At 46.9% G+C, this 21,356-nt stretch overlaps 1 protein-coding gene across 1 annotated transcript in view; it reads right to left on the bottom strand.

Annotated features, from left to right (window-relative positions):
* LOC311106096 (ubiquitin carboxyl-terminal hydrolase 32-like) overlaps positions 1-21,356 on the bottom strand; it is a 108,842-nt gene that overhangs the window by 38,609 nt on the left and 48,877 nt on the right. The window contains exons 7-15 of the mRNA XM_084148404.1: positions 18,283-18,390; positions 15,566-15,681; positions 10,205-10,267; positions 9,974-10,057; positions 6,021-6,082; positions 5,804-5,906; positions 4,813-5,020; positions 4,387-4,547; positions 3,548-3,688 (exon numbers count right to left, since the gene is read on the bottom strand). Of these exons, the coding sequence (XP_084004530.1) occupies positions 3,548-3,688; positions 4,387-4,547; positions 4,813-5,020; positions 5,804-5,906; positions 6,021-6,082; positions 9,974-10,057; positions 10,205-10,267; positions 15,566-15,681; positions 18,283-18,390 (1,046 nt within the window). The remainder of the gene's footprint in view (positions 1-3,547; positions 3,689-4,386; positions 4,548-4,812; positions 5,021-5,803; positions 5,907-6,020; positions 6,083-9,973; positions 10,058-10,204; positions 10,268-15,565; positions 15,682-18,282; positions 18,391-21,356) is intronic.

Consider the following 21,356-nt stretch of genomic DNA (forward strand, 5'->3'; position numbering starts at 1 on the left):
GGGCAGAGTGTCTGGGGGGTTTCACTCCTCCCTTGGACTTGATTGATGAATTAAGGTCACTAATTAGTTAAGAACTCCCCTCACCTGGTTGTTTAGGTCTTAATTGAAAGGAAAAAACTAAAACCCACAGACACACGGCCCATGAGTTTGACACCCCTGATCTATGGTTCAGTGATAGTGTGAGGGGTGGTTGTGGTCCCTCTATGGTTCAGTGACAGTGTGAGGGGTGGTTGTGGTCCCTCTATGGTTCAGTGACAGTGTGAGGGGTGGTTGTGGTCCCTCTATGGTTCAGTGACAGTGTGAGGGGTGGCTGTGGTCCCTCTATGGTTCAGTGACAGTGTGACGGGTGGTTGTGGTCCCTCTATGGTTCAGTGACAGTGTGAGGGGTGGTTGTGGCGTTCATGAAATTTGTCCTGTGATTATTGTCATTTAAAAGACTGCCTGTGTGTTTCTGCCATGGGTAATATGCACTAGGCTAGGTATTGTACAATGGCACAATCATTATTTTAATTCAGGGGATTTTTCCGGGCTTGGGCTCAGAAGCCTATGAATATGCATAAACACTAATATGCTTATGGATGTTTTGAATTAATCACCTTAGAAAGCGCTGTCCATTTCGTTCTGTTAGGCTTTTGAAACAACATCCACAGTGACCATGTTTTCCACTCAGTTTCAACCTGTTGTTGAACTTCTTACTTCAAATTGATCATCAGTTACGTGAGTTTTAAAAGCACATACTTGTTTTGATGATAAATGTTTGATGTGATTTTCGATTGTATTTGCATTGATGTCAGAGTGGTTAGAGGGACAATAGAGCCCTGAGTACCAGGCCATTAGGACCTGATGGTTAGAGGGACAATAGAGCCCTGAGTACCAGGCCATTAGGACCTGATGGTTAGAGGGACAATAGAGCCCTGAGTACCAGGCCATTAGGACCTGATGGTTAGAGGGACAATAGAGCCCTGAGTACCAGGCCATTAGGACCTGATGGTTAGAGGGCCAATAGAGCCCTGAGTACCAGGCCATTAGGACCTGATGGTTAGAGGGCCAATAGAGCCCTGAGTACCAGGCCATTAGGACCTGATGGTTAGAGGGACAATAGAGCCCTGAGTACCAGGCCATTAGGACCTGATGGTTAGAGGGCCAATAGAGCCCTGAGTACCAGGCCATTAGGACCTGATGGTTAGAGGGCCAATAGAGCCCTGAGTACCAGGCCATTAGGACCTGATGGTTAGAGGGCCAATAGAGCCCTGAGTACCAGGCCATTAGGACCTGATGGTTAGAGGGACAATAGAGCCCTGAGTACCAGGCCATTAGGACCTGATGGTTAGAGGGCCAATAGAGCCCTGAGTACCAGGCCATTAGGACATGATGGTTAGAGGGACAATAGAGCCCTGAGTACCAGGCCATTAGGACCTGATGGTTAGAGGGCCAATAGAGCCCTGAGTACCAGGCCATTAGGACCTGATGGTTAGAGGGACAATAGAGCCCTGAGTACCAGGCCATTAGGACCTGATGGTTAGAGGGCCAATAGAGCCCTGAGTACCAGGCCATTAGGACCTGATGGTTAGAGGGCCAATAGAGCCCTGAGTACCAGGCCATTAGCGTCCTGATGGTTAGAGGGAAAATAGAGCCCTGAGTACCAGGCCATTAGGACCTGATGGTTAGAGGGCCAATAGAGCCCTGAGTACCAGGCCATTAGCGTCCTGATGGTTAGAGGGAAAATAGAGCCCTGAGTACCAGGCCATTAGGACCTGATGGTTAGAGGGAAAATAGAGCCCTGAGTACCAGGCCATTAGGACCTGATGGTTAGAGGGCCAATAGAGCCCTGAGTACCAGGCCATTAGGACCTGATGGTTAGAGGGCCAATAGAGCCCTGAGTACCAGGCCATTAGGACCTGATGGTTAGAGGGCCAATAGAGCCCTGAGTACCAGGCCATTAGGACCTGATGGTTAGAGGGCCAATAGAGCCCTGAGTACCAGGCCATTAGGACCTGATAATCGTTAGTGAGTTGGGTACTACAACGTATGTCCAGAGTGCATAACAGGAGATTACCATGACTCAACGGTCACGTGGAATTTTACAGAGGTCATGACTCATGACTGCCGGTGCGGCGGTAACACGGTCACCGCAACAGTTGTAGTTGTGGTTGAGTTGTGGTCCATCACATGGTTAATAGTGTGAGGGGTGGTTGTGTTGTGGTCCATCACATGGTTAATAGTGTGAGGGGTGGTTGAGTTGTGGTCCATCACATGGTTAATAGTGTGAGGGGTGGATGTGTTGTGGTCCATCACATGGTTAATAGTGTGAGGGGTGGTTGTGTTGTGGTCCATCTATGGTTAATAGTGTGAGGGGTTGTTGTGTTGTGGTCCATCTATGGTTAATAGTGTGAGGGGTGGCTGTGTTGTGGTCCATCTATGGTTAATAGTGTGAGGGGTGGTTGTGTTGTGGTCCATCACATGGTTAATAGTGTGAGGGGTGGCTGTGTTGTGGTCCATCACATGGTTAATAGTGTGAGGGGTGGATGTGTTGTGGTCCATCACATGGTTAATAGTGTGAGGGGTGGATGTGTTGTGGTCCATCTATGGTTAATAGTGTGAGGGGTTGTTGTGTTGTGGTCCATCTATGGTTAATAGTGTGAGGGGTGGTTGTGTTGTGGTCCATCTATGGTTAATAGTGTGAGGGGTGGCTGTGTTGTGGTCCATCACATGGTTAATAGTGTGAGGGGTGGATGTGTTGTGGTCCATCACATGGTTAATAGTGTGAGGGGTGGATGTGTTGTGGTCCATCTATGGTTAATAGTGTGAGGGGTTGTTGTGTTGTGGTCCATCACATGGTTAATAGTGTGAGGGGTGGTTGTGTTGTGGTCCATCACATGGTTAATAGTGTGAGGGGTGGATGTGTTGTGGTCCATCACATGGTTAATAGTGTGAGGGGTGGATGTGTTGTGGTCCATCTATGGTTAATAGTGTGAGGGGTTGTTGTGTTGTGGTCCATCACATGGTTAATAGTGTGAGGGGTGGTTGTGTTGTGGTCCATCACATGGTTAATAGTGTGAGGGGTGGATGTGTTGTGGTCCATCACATGGTTAATAGTGTGAGGGGTGGTTGTGTTGTGGTCCATCACATGGTTAATAGTGTGAGGGGTGGTTGTGTTGTGGTCCATCACATGGTTAATAGTGTGAGGGGTGGTTGTGTTGTGGTCCATCACATGGTTAATAGTGTGAGGGGTGGTTGTGTTGTGGTCCATCTATGGTTAATAGTGTGAGGGGTGGTTGTGTTGTGGTCCATCACATGGTTAATAGTGTGAGGGGTGGTTGTGTTGTGGTCCATCACATGGTTAATAGTGTGAGGGGTGGTTGTGTTGTGGTCCATCTATGGTTAATAGTGTGAGGGGTGGTTGAGTTGTGGTCCATCACATGGTTAATAGTGTGAGGGGTGGTTGTGTTGTGGTCCATCACATGGTTAATAGTGTGAGGGGTGGTTGTGTTGTGGTCCATCTATGGTTAATAGTGTGAGGGGTGGTTGTGTTGTGGTCCATACGTACCGGTCGTGGCAGGCTGAGGTTGGCTCCATACCAGTGGAACAGTGCCCTCCACACAGGCTCTGGTACCGTCTCAAAGTCCCTGCCCGCCACCAGCTGTAAGGACTGCTTCAGCCGGCCTCCCTCCATGGTCAATGTGGGGGCCTGGGGAACAGGAGAGACAGGGGGTCAGAGGAGGACACACATAAAACACATTGCCTTCTCTACTCCTCCATTACTGATGATGGATATACACAGGCCATGCCTAATGCCTGGCCGTATCGTCACATAGTTGAGAGACAGGAGGAAAGATAGAGAGAGACCGAGAGAGATAGATAGAGAGGCACATAGAGAGAGAGAGAGAGAGAGATGCACAGAGAGAGAGAGAGAGAGACAGAGAGAGAGAGAGAGAGAGAGACAGAGCGAGAGAGAGACAGAGAGAGAGACAGAGCGAGAGAGAGAGAGAGAGAGAGAGATGCACAGAGAGAGAGCGAGAGAGACAGACAGACAGAGAGAGCGAGAGAGACAGACAGACAGAGAGAGCGAGAGAGCGAGAGAGACAGACAGACAGAGAGAGCGAGAGAGCGAGAGAGACAGACAGACAGAGAGAGCGAGAGAGACAGACAGACAGAGAGAGCGAGAGAGACAGACAGACACAGAGAGAGAGAGAGAGAGAGAGAGAGAGAGAGAGAGAGAGAGAGAGAGAGAGAGAGAGAGAGAGAGAGAGAGGCTGCTCAGTGGAAGTGGTTGGATGGAATAAAACTTTTCTCCTTGAACTTAAATCAACAACTTGAAAATGGACAAGACAATGTATTAGAAATAGCTGATGTAACCACTATATAATATGGAGGGCAAACACACACCTTCATAGGGTCTGTGTTGACCAGGGGCTGGTTGTCGATGGCTCCAGGCCTCTGAGCTGTCAGATGGGAGTGAGAGAGGGAGGGGATGTGGCCGTTGGCCCCGGAGAAACACTGGTTGTTGTCTGACATGTTGTGTTGCCGGGCAAAACAGATCTCTGTTGCTGAGGGGGGGGGGGGGTGAAAGCATCAGAGTAACACTTTATGCTAAGGTTAAGGTACAGGAACACTTTACGTTAAGGTTAAGGTACAGGAACACTTTATGCTAAGGTACCCTTAGAGGGGATGTAAAAGGTTAAAAGTAGTTTATAAACAGTAAATCATTAATTGATAAGTCGTTTATAAATAATGAACAGTTATAACCCATCATTTGAGGTTGTAACATTATGTACAGCGCAGCCTAGTGGCCAGTCTGGTCTGGTCACTGACCTGTGCTGAGGGTCTCTGTGGCTTCAGAGGCGCTGGACACAGCATCAGAGGACCTCTTCTCTGAGGGGCTGGCTGGGCTGGGGACCCCCAGACCTCCCCTTACCCCTATCCCTGGCTCCAGGGGGGCAGGCTCGACGGTGGCAGAGGCCTGAGGATTCCTCAGAGAGGAGAGGATAGAGGGCTGATCCACCACGATGGACTTCTGGTCCTGGGGAGAGAGAGGAGAGGGAAGGATGGTTAGTAACGTTGGCATGCTGTGATTATCATATTCTGCTCTTCAACTTAACAGTTAGGCCTACATTTGGGTGCTTCCCAAATGGCACCCTATTCCCTATGTAGTGCACTTGGCACCCTATTCCCTATGTAGTGCACTTGGCACCCTATTCCCTATGTAGTGCACTTGGCACCCTATTCCCTATGTAGTGCACTTGGCACCCTATTCCCTATGTAGTGCACTTGGCACCCTATTCCCTATGTAGTGCACTTGGCACCCTATTCCCTATGTGGTGCACTTGGCACCCTATTCCCTATGTAGTGCACTTGGCACCCTATTCCCTATGTAGTGCACTTGGCACCCTAATCCCTATGTAGTGCACTTGGCACCCTATTCCCTATGTAGTGCACTTGGCACCCTATTCCCTATGTAGTGCACTTGGCACCCTATTCCCTATGTAGTGCACTTGGCACCCTATTCCCTATGTAGTGCACTTGGCACCCTATTCCCTATGTAGTGCACTTGGCACCCTTTTCCCTATGTAGTGCACTTGGCACCCTATTCCCTATGTAGTGCACTTGGCACCCTATTCCCTATGTAGTGCACCTGGCACCCTATTCCCTATATAGTGCACCTGGCAACCTATTCCCTATGTAGTGCACCTGGCAACCTATTCCCTATGTAGTGCACTTGGCACCCTATTCCCTATGTAGTGCACTACTTTTGACCATATGGGCTCTGGTGCCATTAAAGACGTACACTTGGACTTCCACTCACATATTTGACGTAGTCTTTCCACAGCGTCCACCACTGGCTGGAGATGAGGAACCAGTTATCACCAGGCTTGAGCCCGTGTCTGCCCTCTCTCTCCAGCCACCCCCTGAACACACACACACACACACACACACACACACACACACACAGAGTAGAGTTCAGAGCTTTAAACTGTAGAGGTGTAAAACACATGTAAGACTTCTTCAGGAGATGTGTATACCTGATGATTTGTCCCTCCTCTTCAGGAGCGGCAGGTCGAAGACCCAGGACAATGTGGCAGACCTGCAGAAACACATGGAGGGCGCATGAAGAGAAAGTCAACTACAGTGGGGAGAACAAGTATTTGATACACTGCCGATTTTGCAGGTTTTCCTACTTACAAAGCATGTAGAGTTCTGTAATTTTTATCATAGGAACACTTCAACTGTGAGAGACGGAATCTAAAACAAAAATCCGGAAAATCACATTGTATGATTTTTAAGTAATTAATTTGCATTTTATTCCATGACATAAGTATTTGATCACCTACCAACCAGTAAGAATTCCGGCTCTCACAGACCTGTTAGTTTTTCTTTAAGAAGCCCTCCTGTTCTCCACTCATTACCTGTATTAACTGCACCTGTTTGAACTCGTTACCTGTATAAAAGACACCTGTCCACACACTCAATCAAACAGACTCCAACCTCTCCACAATGGCCAAGACCAGAGAGCTGTGTAAGGACATCAGGGATAAAATTGTAGACCTGCACAAGGCTGGGATGGGCTACAGGACAATAGGCAAGCAGCTTGGTGAGAAGGCAACAACTGTTGGCGCAATTAATAGAAAATGGAAGAAGTTCAAGATGACGGTCAATCACCCTGGGTCTGGGGCTCCATGCAAGATCTCACCTCGTGGGGCATCAATGATCATGAGGAAGGTGAGGGATCAGCCCAGAACTACACGACAGGACCTGGTCAATGACCTGAAGAGAGCTGGGACCACAGTCTCAAAGAAAACCATTAGTAACACACTACGCCGTCATGGATTAAAATCCTGCAGAGCACGCAAGGTCCCCCTGCTCAAGCCAGCGCATGTCCAGGCCCGTCTGAAGTTTGCCAATGACCATCTGGATGATCCAGAGGAGGAATGGGAGAAGGTCATGTGGTCTGATGAGACAAAAATAGAGCTTTTTGGTCTAAACTCCACTCGCCGTGTTTGGAGGAAGAAGAAGGATGAGTACAACCCCAAGAACCCCATCCCAACCGTGAAGCATGGAGGTGGAAACATCATTCTTTGGGGATGCTTTACTGCAAAGGGGACAGGACAACTGCACCATATTGAGGGGAGGATGGATGGGGCCATGTATCGCGAGATCTTGGCCAACAACCTCCTTCCCTCAGTAATAGCATTGAAGATGGGTCGTGGCTGGGTCTTCCAGCATGACAACGACCCGAAACACACAGCCAGAGCAACTAAGGAGTGGCTCCGTAAGAAGCATTTCAAGGTCCTGGAGTAGCCCAGCCAGTCTCCAGACCTGAACCCAATAGAAAATCTTTGGAGGGAGCTGAAAGTCCGTATTGCCCAGCGACAGCCCTGAAACCTGAAGGATCTGGAGAAGGTCTGTATGGAGGAGGGGGCCAAAATCCCTGCTGCAGTGTGTGCAAACCTGGTCAAGACCTACAGGAAACGTATGATCTCTGTAATTGCAAACAAAGGTTTCTGTACCAAATATTAAGTTCTGCTTTTCTGATGTATCAAATACTTATGTCATGCAATAAAATGCAAATTAATTACTTAAAAATCATACAATGTGATTTTCTGGATTTTTGTTTTAGATTCCGTCTCTCACAGTTGAAGTGTACCGATGATAAAAATTACAGACCTCTACATGCTTTGTAAGTAGGAAAACCTGCAAAATCGGCAGTGTATCAAATACTTGTTCTCCCCACTGTACAAACACAGAAACACATACCTGGAACAAATCAAATCAAATTTTATTGGTCACATGCACCGAATACAACAGGTGCAGACATTGCAGTGAAATGCTTACTTACAGCCCTTAACCAACAGTGCATTTATTTTAAACAAAAAAAGTAAAGAATAAAACAACAACAAAGTGTTGAGAAAAAAAGAGCAGAAGTAAAATAAAGTGACAGTAGGGAGGCTATATATACAGTAAAATAAAGTGACAGTAGGGAGGCTATATATACAGGGGGGTACCGTTGCAGAGTCAATGTGCGGGGGCACCGGCTAGTTGAGGTAGTTGAGGTAATATGTACATGTGGGTAGAGTTAAAGTGACTATGCATAAATACTTAACAGAGTAGCAGCAGCGTAAAAAGGATGGGGTGGGGGGGCAGTGCAAATAGTCCGGGTAGCCATGATTAGCTGTTCAGGAGTCTTATGGCTTGGGGGTAGAAGCTGTTGAGAAGTCTTTTGGACCTAGACTTGGCACTCCGGTACCGCTTGCCGTGCGGTAGCAGAGAGAACAGTCTATGACTAGGGTGGCTGGAGTCTTTGACAATTTTGAGGGCCTTCCTCTGACACCGCCTGGTATAGAGGTCCTGGATGGCAGGGAGCTTTGCCCCAGTGATGTACTGGGCCGTACGCACTACCCTCTGTAGTGCCTTGCGGTCAGAGGCCAAGCAGTTGCCATACCAGGCGGTGATGCAACCAGTCAGGATGCTCTCGATGGTGCAGCTGTAGAATTTTTTGAGGATCTGAGGACCCATGCCAAATCTTTTTAGTCTCCTGAGGGAGAATAGGCTTTGTCGTGCCCTCTTCACGACTGTCTTGGTGTGTTTGGACCATGATAGTTCGTTGGTGATGTGGACACCAAGGAACTTGAAGCTCTCAACCTGTTCCACTACAGCCCCGTCGATGAGAATGGGGGCGTGCTCAGTCCTCTTTTTTTTCCTGTAGTCCACAATCATCTCCTTTGTCTTGGTCACGTTGAGGGAGAGGTTGTTGTCCTGGCACCACATGGCCAGATCTCTGACCTCCTCCCTATAGGCTGTCTCATCGTTGTCGGTGATCAGGCCTACCACTGTTGTGTCGTCGGCAAACTTAATGATGGTGTTGGAGTCGTGCCTGGCCATGCAGTCATGGGTGAACAGAGAGTACAGGAGGGGACTGAGCACGCACCCCTGAGAGGCCCCCGTGTTGAGGATCAGTGTGGCAGATGTGTTGTTACCTACCCTTACCACCTGGAGGCGGCCCGTCAGGAAGTCCAGGATCCAGTTGCAGAGGGAGGTGTTTAGTCCCAGGATCCTTAGCTTAGTGATGAGCTTAGAGGGCACTATGGTGTTGAATGCTGAGCTGTAGTCAATGAATAGCATTCTCACGTAGGAGTTCCTCTTGTCCAGGTGGGAAAGGGCAGTGTGGAGTGCGATAGAGATTGCATCATCTGTGGATCTGTTGGGGCGGTATGCAAATTGGAGTGGGTCTAGGGTTTCTGGGATTATGCTGTTGATGTGAGCCATGACCAGTCTTTCAAAGCACTTCATGGCTACAGACGTCAGTACTACGGGTCGGTAGTCATTTAGGCAGGTTATCTTTGAGTTCTTGGGCACGGGGACTATGGTGGTCTGCTTGAAACATGTTGGTATTACAGACTCAGTCAGGGACATGTTGAAAATGTCAGTGAAGACACTTGCCAGTTGGTCAGCACATGCTCGGAGTACACGTCCTGGTAATCCGTCTGGCCCTGCGGCCTTGTGAATGTTGACCTGCTTAAAAGTCTTACTCACATCGGCTACGGAGAGCGTGATCACATAGTCGTCCGGAACAGCTGGTGCTCTCATGCATGCTTCAGTGTTGCTTGCCTCGAAGCGAGCATAGAAGTGGTTTAGCTTGTCTGGTAGGCTTGTGTCACTGGGCAGCTCGCGGCTGTGCTTCCCTTTGTAGTCTGTAATAGTTTTCAAGCCCTGCCACATCCGACGAGCGTCAGAGCCAGTGTAGTATGATTCAATCTTAGACCTGTATTGACTCTTTGCCTGTTTGATGGTTCGTCGGAGGTCATAGCGGGATTTCTTATAAGCGTCCGGGTTAGAGTCCCGTTCCTTGAAAGCGGCAGCTCTACCCTTTAGCTCAGTGCGGATGTTTCCTGTAATCCATGGCTTCTGGTTGGGGTATGAACAAACCACTAAATGAGTGTGTGTCTATGTGTGTGTGTGTGTGTGTGTGTGTTCTGACCTGGAACAGCAGGTTGAGCAACTCATTGGCCAGAGCGCTCTTCACACTCCAGATCTGGTAGTCCTCCAGGGTCAGGTGACCCAGCTGTGTGTGGGGGGGTCAAAGGTTAGGGTCAAAGACAACAAGGGTTAAATGTCAGTGGACAGCAGAAGCATTATGAGATAATTATAGTCCTAAACCCAACCACGTTACAGACGTAAACACCTGATATATCTCCTAGAAGAGTCTGACCTTGGTCGTGTCGTGCATCTTCAGGATTCCTTCCACTATGTCCGACACGTTGGTGAGCAACTCCTGAAAACAGGACAAGAGTCAAAACTTAGCTAGCTTACTTACCAAATCCAACCACCTCCATTACACTAGCCATTTAGCCTGCATTACTTACAGGGAGTTCTGTGTTTAGCAGTACTTATAGGGAGTTCTGTGTTTAGCAGTACTTATAGGGAGTGTCTGTGTTTAGCAGTACTTATATGGAGTGTTTAACAGTACTTACAGGGAGTTCTGTGTTTAGCAGTACTTATAGGGAGTTCTGTGTTTAGCAGTACTTATAGGGAGTTCTGTGTTTAGCAGTACTTATAGGGAGTGTCTGTGTTTAGCAGTACTTATAGGGAGTTCTGTGTTTAGCAGTACTTACAGGGAGTTCTGTGTTTAGCAGTACTTATAGGAAGTGTCTGTGTTTAGCAGTACTTATAGGGAGTTCTGTGTTTAGCAGTACTTATAGGGAGTTCTGTGTTTAGCAGTACTTACAGGGAGTTCTGTGTTTAGCAGTACTTATAGGAAGTGTCTGTGTTTAGCAGTACTTACAGGGAGTTCTGTGTTTAGCAGTACTTATAGTGTCCACTAGACTTCGGCAGTATACCATTGGATGGTTTTTCAATACCGTCAAAACTATTTATTTGACATTTTTCAATAAAATGTGAATATTTGTAGCTACTTTTTAAGTTAATACCTGCAGTCAGCTTGCGCAATACGTTAGGAGATAAAGCGGATTGTGTTCTTCATTTCACCTGTCACATTGTTTTACATTATGAATCTTACCGTAGTTCCCCACAACAGTTGAGCAAGTCACGTGTTTGTTTGTAAACAGCACAACAGGAGAAAGCGAGCTGGTGAGTCCATAGTGTTCTATATCTATCAGTGAGTCTCTGCTGGTGAGTCCATAGTGTTCTATATCTATCAGTGAGTCCATAGTGTCCTATATCTATCAGTGAGTCTCTGCTGGTGAGTCAATAGTGTTCTATATCTATCAGTGAGTCTCTGCTGGAGAGTCCATAGTGTTCTATATCTATCAGTGAGTCCATAGTGTTCTATATCTATCAGTGAGTCCATAGTGTTCTATATCTATCAGTGAGTCCATAGTGTTCTATATCTATCAGTGAGTCCATAGTGTTCTATATCTATCAGTGAGTCCATAGTGTTCTATATCTATCAGTGAGTCCATAGTGTTCTATATCTATCAGTGAGTCTCTGCTGGTGAGTCCATAGTGTTCTATATCTATCAGTGAGTCCATAGTGTTCTATATCTATCAGTGAGTCCATAGTGTTCTATATCTATCAGTGAGTCTCTGCTGGTGAGTCCAAAGTGTTATATATCTATCAGTGAGTCTCTGCTGGTGAGTCCATAGTGTTCTATATCTATCAGTGAGTCTCTGCTGGTGAGTCCATAGTGTTCTATATCTATCAGTGAGTCTCTGCTGGTGAGTCCATAGTGTTCTATATCTATCAGTGAGTCTCTGCTGGAGAGTCCATAGTGTTCTATATCTATCAGTGAGTCTCTGCTGGAGAGTCCATAGTGTTCTATATCTATCAGCGTTACTCTTGACCCTGATCTCTCTTTTGACGAACATATCAAGACTGTTTCAAGGACAGCTTTTTTCCATCTACGTAACATTGCAAAAATTAGAAATTTTCTGTCCAAAAATGATGCAGAAAAATTAATCCATGCATTTGTTACTTCTAGGTTAGACTACTGCAATGCTCTATTTTCCGGCTACCCGGATAAAGCACTAAATAAACTTCAGTTAGTGCTAAATACGGCTGCTAGAATCCTGACTAGAACCAAGAAATTTGATCATATTACTCCAGTGCTAGCTTCCCTACACTGGCTTCCTGTTAAGGCAAGGGCTGATTTCAAGGTTTTACTGTTAACCTATAAAGCGTTACATGGGCTTGCTCCTACCTATCTTTCCGAGTTGGTCCTGCCGTACATACCAATACGTACGCTACGGTCACAAGACGCAGGCCTCCTAATTGTCCCTAGAATTTCTAAGCAAACAGCGGGAGGCAGGGCTTTCTCCTATAGATCTCCATTTTTATGGAACAGTCTGCCTACCCATGTGAGAGACGCAGACTCGGTCTCAACCTTTAAGTCTTTACTGAAGACTTATCTCTTCAGTAGGTCATATGATTGAGTGTAGTCTGGCCCAGGAGTGTGAAGGTGAACGGAAAGGCTCTGGAGCAACGAACAGCCCTTGCTGTCTCTGCCGGGCCGGTTCCCCTCTCCACTGGGGTTCTCTGCCTCTAACCCTGTTGCAGGGGCTGAGTCACTGGCTTGCTGGTGCTCTTTCATGCCGTCCCTGGGAGGGGTGCGTCACTTGAGTGGGTTGAGTTACTGACGTGATCTTCCTGTCTGGGTTGGCGCCCCCCCTTGGTTTGTGCTGTGGTGGAGACCTCTGTGGGCTATACTCGGCCTTGTCTCAGGATTGTAAGTTGGTGGTTGAGGATATCCCTCTAGTGGTGCGGGGGCTGTGCTTTGGCAGAGTGGGTGGGGTTATATCCTTCCTGTTTGGCCCTGTCCGGGGGTTTCTTCGGATGGGGCCACAGTGTCTCCGGACCGCTCCTGTCTCAGCCTCCAGTATTTATGCTGCAGTAGTTTATGTGTCGGGGGGCTGGGGTTAGTTGGTTATACCTGGAGTACTTCTCCTGTCTTATCCAGTGTCCTGTGTGAATTTAAGTATGCTCTCTCTAATTCTCTCGTTCTCTCTTTCTCTCTGAGAACCTGAGCCCTAGGACCATACGTCAGGACTACCGGGCATGATGACACCTTGCTGTCCCCAGTCCGCCTGGCCTTGCTGCTATTCCAGTTTCAACTGTTCTGCCTGCGGTTACGAAACCCCTACCTGTCCCAGACCTGCTGTTTTCAACTCTTAATGATCGGCTATGAAAAGCCAACTGAGAGACCTGAGCCCTAGGACCATACGTCGGGACTATGAAAAGCCAACTGAGATTTATTCCTGATTATTATTTGACCATGCTTGTCACTTATGAACATTTTTGAACATCTTGGCATGGTTCTGTTATAATCTCCACCCGGCACAGCCAGAAGAGGACTGGCCACCCCTCATAGCCTGGTTCCTCTCTAGGTTTCTTCCTAGGTTTTCGCCTTTCTAGGGAGTTTTTCCTAGCCACCGTGCTTCTACACCTGCATTACTAGCTGTTTGGGGTTTTAGGCTGGGTTTCTGTACAGCACTTCGAGATATTAGCTGATGTAAGAAGGGCTATATAAAATAAAATTGATTGAATTGATTGATCAGTGAGTCTCTGCTGGTGAGTCCATAGTGTTCTATATCTATCAGTGAGTCTCTGCTGGTGAGTCCATAGTGTTCTATATCTATCAGTGAGTCTCTGCTGGTGAGTCCATAGTGTTCTATATCTATCAGTGAGTCTCTGCTGGAGAGTCCATAGTGTTCTATATCTATCAGCGAGGTGATGAAGTTACACTTGTATGCAATTCACTACTAAATGTTAGCCATCAGATATCTTATAATGTATTTCTGTCAGAAGTCAGAGAGCTCTGGATGAGTTACCTGTACAGCCGCCATTATGTCCCTGTGATTCCTACTAGCGTTTCTTCCCCCTCTGTTCTCCTCCCTCTGCTCTGTTTACACATGCTGCTCTTCCCTCTATGTTCTCCTCCCCTCTGCTCTGTGATCACATGCTGCTCTTCCCCCTCTGTTCTCCTCCCCTCTGCTCTGTGATCACATGCTGCTCTTCCCCCTCTGTTCTCCTCCCCTCTGCTCTGTGATCACATGCTGCTCTTCCCCCTCTGTTCTCCTCCCCTCTGCTCTGTGATCACATGCTGCTCTTCCCCCTCTGTTCTCCTCCCCTCTGCTCTGTGATCACATGCTGCTCTTCCCCCTCTGTTCTCCTCCCCTCTGCTCTGTGTACACATGCTGCTCTTCCCCCTCTGTTCTCCTCCCCTCTGCTCTGTGTACACATGCTGCTCTTCCCCCTCTGTTCTCCTCCCCTCTGCTCTGTGTACACATGCTGCTCTTCCCCCTCTGTTCTCCTCCCCTCTGCTCTGTGTAAACATGCTGCTCTTCCCCCTCTGTTCTCCTCCCCTCTGCTCTGTGTACACATGCTGCTCTTCCCCCTCTGTTCTCCTCCCCTCTGCTCTGTGTACACATGCTGCTCTTCCCCCTCTGTTCTCCTCCCCTCTGCTCTGTGTAAACATGCTGCTCTTCCCCCTCTGTTCTCCTCCCCTCTGCTCTGTGTAAACATGCTGCTCTTCCCCCTCTGTTCTCCTCCCCTCTGCTCTGTGTACACATGCTGCTCTTCCCCCTCTGTTCTCCTCCCCTCTGCTCTGTGTAAACATGCTGCTCTTCCCCCTCTGTTCTCCTCCCCTCTGCTCCGTGTACACATGCTGCTCTTCCCTCCTCTGTTCTCCTCCCCTCTGCTCTGTGATCACATGCTGCTCTTCCCCCTCTGTTCTCCTCCCCTCTGCTCCGTGTACACATGCTGCTCTTCCCCCTCTGTTCTCCTCCCCTCTGCTCTGTGTACACATGCTGCTCTTCCCTCCTCTGTTCTCCTCCCCTCTGCTCTGTGATCACATGGTGCTCTTCCCCCTCTGTTCTCCTCCCCTCTGCTCTGTGTAAACATGTTGCTCTTCCCCCTCTGTTCTCCTCCCTCTGCTCTGTGTACACATGCTGCTCTTCCCCCTCTGTTCTCCTCCCCTCTGCTCCGTGTACACATGCTGCTCTTCCCCCTCTGTTCTCCTCCCCTCTGCTCTGTGTACACATGCTGCTCTTCCCCCTCTGTTCTCCTCCCCTCTGCTCTGTGTAAACATGCTGCTCTTCCCCCTCTGTTCTCCTCCCTCTGCTCTGTGTACACATGCTGCTCTTCCCCCTCTGTTCTCCTCCCCTCTGTGTACACATGCTGCTCTTCCTTCAGAAAAGCATGCATCACAACTTTGTTCATTTGCACAATTTCTCTCATTCACTTTCGCTTGTGAATGTCCACACAACGAAAATAACATTCGGTAGCTACTAGCTATGCTTGTATAACTTTATGAGCTGGATGTGCCTGTCTTTGCAATTAGTATGTTTGTTTTTGCTCGTTAGCATTTAGCTAACAGCGTCTTTGTGATTTCACTATTAGTTTGTGCTAATTTGTTAGTATTCTGGTAAGAGGCACAATGGGATTTCCTTCAATTTTTAGCACCCCCCTGTGGGCTACGCCGGTAATACCGTAAATCCCGGGATGAGAGAAGGACGGTATGACGATACGTAAATCTGGATACCGCCCAAACCAAGTGTCCACCATTACTAACGGGGGGGGGGGGGGGGGGGGGGGGGTCTGACTAACAGTACTTACGGGGGGTGTGTGTATGCGATTGTCCCTCCACACCTCCAGGAGTGCGACCACCATTTCATGGATTTCGTCTCGAGACAGAACCCCATCCCGGTCCACATCAAACACTTTGAAACAAACTGGGAAACAAGAGAGGAGGAGGAGGGTACAAAATACTCCATAAACATAACATTGTCGTTTCTAAACTAAAGACTCCAGTAGAGCCTTAATGATCTAACCCTAACCCGGCTGGTGACTAAGCCCACACGGCCCAACCCTAGAGCAGTCACCTCTGATTGATCTGATTCTAACCAATACACCAGAGAGATATATGTTTCTACAGGTGTCTTCACCCAAGATATTAGTGACCGTTGCCCCAGTTGTTTGTGTTAGAGACGTGAGAATTCAAAACATCTAAGCCTCGTGTCGTCACAGAGGAACTTAAAAAACTTCAGTGATCAGGCTTTTTTACATTATCTTTATTTTACCTTGATTGTATTTCAGCTTTTCCCTGAACCTGATTTAGCTTTGAACCTCTTGGCAGATGTCTTCAATACTATTGTGGATAATCATGCTCCCTTTAATTAAGGGTTAAAGGTAGATCGAATGGTAGACTCCGGAATTATCAGCAGTCATTCATAAAAGAGATGATGCTTGGGTCAAGGCCAGGAACACAGGCTTAGGCCCGGACTGGCAAGCTATTAAGTAACTGAGGAATCATTGTGTAAAACAAATCAGAAAGGCTAAACCTGATTATTATCTAACCCCTCTTTCAGATTGTAATGGGAACCCGGCTAAAATCTGGAATTCAGACACTGGCCTTATTATGGGAAAAAAACGCCGTCATTGATGCATTTAATCACCATTTTATTTCAGCAGGTAGCCAGTTTCCTCTTTGAAAAAACTTCTAAGCCTATTCACAATGATAATGGTCTGGATGCTGATAGAGGAAACTTGCTGAATGTTCAGAGAAATTACAGTCAAAGCAATTATTTTACGCTATTTACAGAAATATAAGTCCTGGATGCTTTGCTAGTAATAGACAACAAGAAATCCACAGGGGGCAGACAAATTGAATCCTGGTCTGGTTAAGTGTGCAGCGCCCATCATTGTTGACTCAATGACCCATATTTTTTATTTAACATTGTTATCAGGAAGTATTCCTAAAGTATGGAAATCAGCTCTTGTGCTGCCACTCCATAAGGGGCGGGGATAATAGTGATCTTAATAATTAATCGCCCCATTTTCATGGCTTCCTTGTCTAGCTAAGATTCTCGAATCCTTGCTAAATGTAGAACATCGCTCTTATTTATCTGAGAAATGTACAGTGCATTAGGAAAGTATTCAGACCCCGTCACTTTTTCCACTTTGTTACATTACAGCCTTATTCTAAAATTGATTAAATAAATGTTTTCCCCTCATCAATCTACACACAATCCCCCATAATGACAAAGTGAAAACAGGTTTTTAGAAATGTTTGCAAATTCATTAAAAATAAAAAAACAGAAAAACCTTATTTACATAAGTATTCAGACCCTTTGCTATGAGACTTGAAATTGAGCTCAGGTGCATCCTGTTTCCATTGATCATCCTTGAGATGTTTCTACAACTTGATTGGAGTCCACCTGTGGTAAATTCAATTGATTGGACATGATTTGGAAAGGCACACACGTCTGTCTATATAAGGCCCCATAGTTGACAGTGCATGTCAGAGCAAAAACCAAGCCATGAGGTCGAAGGAATTGTCCGTAGAGCTCCGAGACAGGATTGTGTCGAGGCACAGATCTGGGGAAGGGAACCAAAAAATGTCTGCAGCATTGAAGGTCCCCAAGAACACAGTGGCCTCAATCATTCTTAAATGGAAGTTTGGAACCACCAAGACTCTTCCTAGAGCTGGCCGCCCGGCCAAACTGAGCAATCGGGGGAGAAGGGCCTTGGTCAAGGAGTTCCTCTGTGGAGATGGGAGAACCTTCCAGAAGGACAACCATCTCTGCAGCACTCCACCAATCAGGCCTTTAAGGTAGAGTGGCCAGACGGAAGCTACTCCTCAGTAAAATGCACATGACAGCCCGCTTGGAGTTCGCCAAAAGGCACATAAAGGACTCTCAGACGATGAGAAACAAGATTCTCTGGTCTGATGAAACCAAGATTGAACTCTTTGACCTGAATGCCAAGCGTCAAGTCTGGAGGAAACCAGGCACCGCTCATCACCTGGTCAATACCATCACCACCGGTGAAGCCAATACCATTGTGTGTAGATTGATGAGGTTCAATTTTTATTTAATCCATTTTAGAATAAGGCTGTAACGTAACAAAATAGTGTTTAATGTGGGATTTTTTATATTGTATTATACAGGACGCGTTTGGAAAAGAGACCTAGGTCTCAATATGTCTTCCCTGTCAAAATAAAGGTTAAATAAAATGAAAGATAAAGCTGCGGTCGTGCTGCTAGACATCTGTATTCCTCTTCATTATTTAGATCATTAACTTGAGTCTTAAAATCCCAATATCTGCTGCCATTTCCAAGAGTGAAAATGTAATTTAGGCCTGATGAGAATTTAGATGACAGGATAGATTACAAACTGATGACTATTCAGAGGCAGTCGACATCAGTAACATCCACGGGGGAAAAGCTCTGCCTCTCTTCCACTCAACAAACACCATCATGTGTGAAAGGAAGCCTTATGTTAGGAAATCACTCCTCTCTACCTGTGAGAACAAAATCACACGGCTGCTCTTACATTTCTGCCTCTCGGCGACGGGCCCCCGGCAACAGGCAGACAGGCCACAGGAGATCTCCTTAAAGTCGATGTGATTGTCCCGGTTCTCATCGAAGGCATGAAACAAACCTGGAAAACAAGATCATATGTTCTACTTTCAAATTGATCTTTGTAAAAGAGAAATAGCTTTGTGTGAGGGCTTGAATAAATACAACAGGTGGCATCAGATCTTTAGGGAACTCGTCCAACCGGATCACAAAGGATCATTTACAGTCATAAATGTTAATGTATTTATGTATTTTACATCATGAACCACAGATTGGAATGTAAACAGAAATTCTGACAGAAACTTTTAAATATTCATGACGTTTAGTTTTAAAGAAAGTGCTACAGATGCATAACGTGACTTACGGCTGCTTTTCACAACAGAAGCCACCCGCCCCACTGCTTGTGTTGTGAGATACATATTTTTGTTTGAACGAAAAACACGGGGGTTTGGCCCAGCCATAGCCGCTGGGCTGGCCTTGGGGAAAGGTGTGTCTTTGTGCTAAATCCACCCGAACAACCTTCATTGTGCCTCGCTCTTGGAGCTAGTGGAGTGAGAGGAAACATCTCTAGCTGTTCAAAACACAGCCAACACACACTGACAAAGTGACAAAGTCACAAATAAAAAATGGCCAACATTCTCCTGTTTAGGTCAGTGTTGACATGTTTGCCTTTATAATCAATTTAGCCTGCTAGCTACATGCTAGCTAACGTTAGCTGCTAACCTTTGTGTGTTCGACAATGCAGCTATAAGCGAACGTTAGCTAGCGCAAAGACCCGTCTCCCCAAGGCCAGCCCAGCCGGTATGACTGGGCCCAACCCCCATGTTTTCGTTCAAACAATTTTGGATTCTCTCACAACACAAGCAGTGGGGACGGAGCTTCTGTTGTGAAAAAGCAATCTGGGCTTTAATGTACGTTTAATGTCCAAACAACATGGTCTTAACATTGCAGCAGAAGGGCTTCTCATCTAAATAATCCATATACAATATGTACAGTAATTTGTAGGGGTGTAACGATTCGTTTTAACAACGATTCGATTTGTATCACGATTCGTGGTTGTCGATACGATTCAAGGACGATATTGGTTCATTTAGAACGATACGATCCGAAACGATTCAGTGACTTGAAATCGATTCAGTAACCTTTTAGCCAAAAATTCAACCAGTGTGACTGAAATAAATACCTGGTAACCAGTTGCATTTTAATGGCTGGCAATAGTCTTGATATTTTTAACAGTGTTTCATGCCTCCATGCAGACCATCTGGTATTATGAAACTTACCCAGTTCCACAAAGGAGATCCCATTTTCTTCACATAGCTTTATTCAGTGCAGCAGTTTTTTTTGCTCCACCTTTTTGTAAATAAAACTGCAGCAGCTTGACCACAGAGCGATGAAATGTCTCACAGTAAGGAACGTTGCGATCAGCTGATTTCGCGCAATTCTCCAGTGTGTGTGCGGTGCACAGAATGTGCACAAGGGAGTCTCCAACCGCAGCATGTTGCCGGAGTATGGAAAGAGAAAAATATTAAACAGAGCTTGCCGCTGTTCTTCATTCAGCTTGTCTCGCCATCTGGCAAGTGGGCGACTGGACATTTATTCTCGGCTAGCTTTTAGCAATGGCTTGCGCCACATTCGTGTGCTCCTTGCTCTTTTCATGTTTGTCAAATAAAGGATGGTTGAAATTCTTTGAGCCTTTATAAAATGCACCTGTTTTGTCTGCTAGATGTGGATTTGAGCGGCAAATCTTGCACCACATTTCAGTGCGCTCATCGTTAGCTTCAAGCCACTGCACATCTTGGAGCCACTTTTCCGAAAAAAGTATTTTCTTCGGCTCTGGCTCCAGTTGGCGTTTCTTTGTAGGTGGCGAAACGCCAAAGAAGCTGCTTAATGTCTGTTGCTTTTTGGACATCCCTGACAGTAGTTGACAAGCAACATGTCATGTGTAAGGTTAGATGAGAAGATCGGTCAAGTACGCAAAGGCGCGTAGTAACACAAGTGGCATTACGCATTCCTGATTTTTGTCGCGCTTGCGTATCTGCGTACCAGTTATGTGCACCCCTGCATATAAAGTTTGACGTGCTTAAATCCAATGGGTTATTTCCTAGTATCGATACAATCGATTTATTACATTTTAAAACGATGTTAGATCGATATATGTTGTCCAAAAGGCCAACTCGCCGAGCACAGATCGATGTAGTTGGATCATATGAATATAAATCGATACATCGATGTAGTAGATGGATCGTTACACCCCTAGTAATTTGCATAATTTAGTGGAATTAAATTGGCGCTTGTGTATGTTCGAGATATACAGCTCTGGAAATTGCAAAATTATCAGTTTCTCTGGTTTTACTATTTATAGGTATGTGTTTGGGTGAAATTGTCACGATCGTCTACCAAAGAGGAGGACCAAGGCGCAGCGTTGCAGGCAAAAACATACTCTTTAATTAGAGACACGATCAAAACAACAAACGATACGTGACAGTTCACGGTCTAACATAAACAGACTTGAAACAAGATCCCACAAACACAAATGGGAAACAGACAGTTTAAATATGGCTCCCAATCAGAGACAACCAACGACAGCTGACACTCGTTGCCTCTGATTGGGAGCCACTCAGGCCAACATAGAAATACACATACAAGATAAACAAATGAAATGCACACCCTGGCTCAACATACAAGTGTCCCCAGAGCCAGGGCGTGACAGTACCCCCCCCTAAAGGCGCGGACTCCGACCGCGCCCACCAAACACCACAGGGGAGGGACCGGGTGGGCACTCCGCTTAGGCGGCGGATCCGGCTCCGGGCCTGATCCCCGCTCCCTCTCCAACCCCCCAAAGTACCCCTGGTCCGGTCTGGCCCCGCTGGCCGGAGCTGGACTGCACACTGGTGGAGCGGATTGCTCTAGCTCCGGCGTGAAGCATCTGACCGGTGCCGGACCAGCCACCGGTGGAACAGGCACGGGCCGTGCCGGACTGACGACGCACACCACTGGCTTGGTGTGGGGAGCAGGAGCGGGCCGCGCCGGGCTGACGAAACGCACCAC

This window comes from Coregonus lavaretus, assembly GCF_964263955.1.
Source record: "Coregonus lavaretus genome assembly, chromosome: 30".
Taxonomy (NCBI): Eukaryota; Metazoa; Chordata; class Actinopteri; order Salmoniformes; family Salmonidae; genus Coregonus; species Coregonus lavaretus.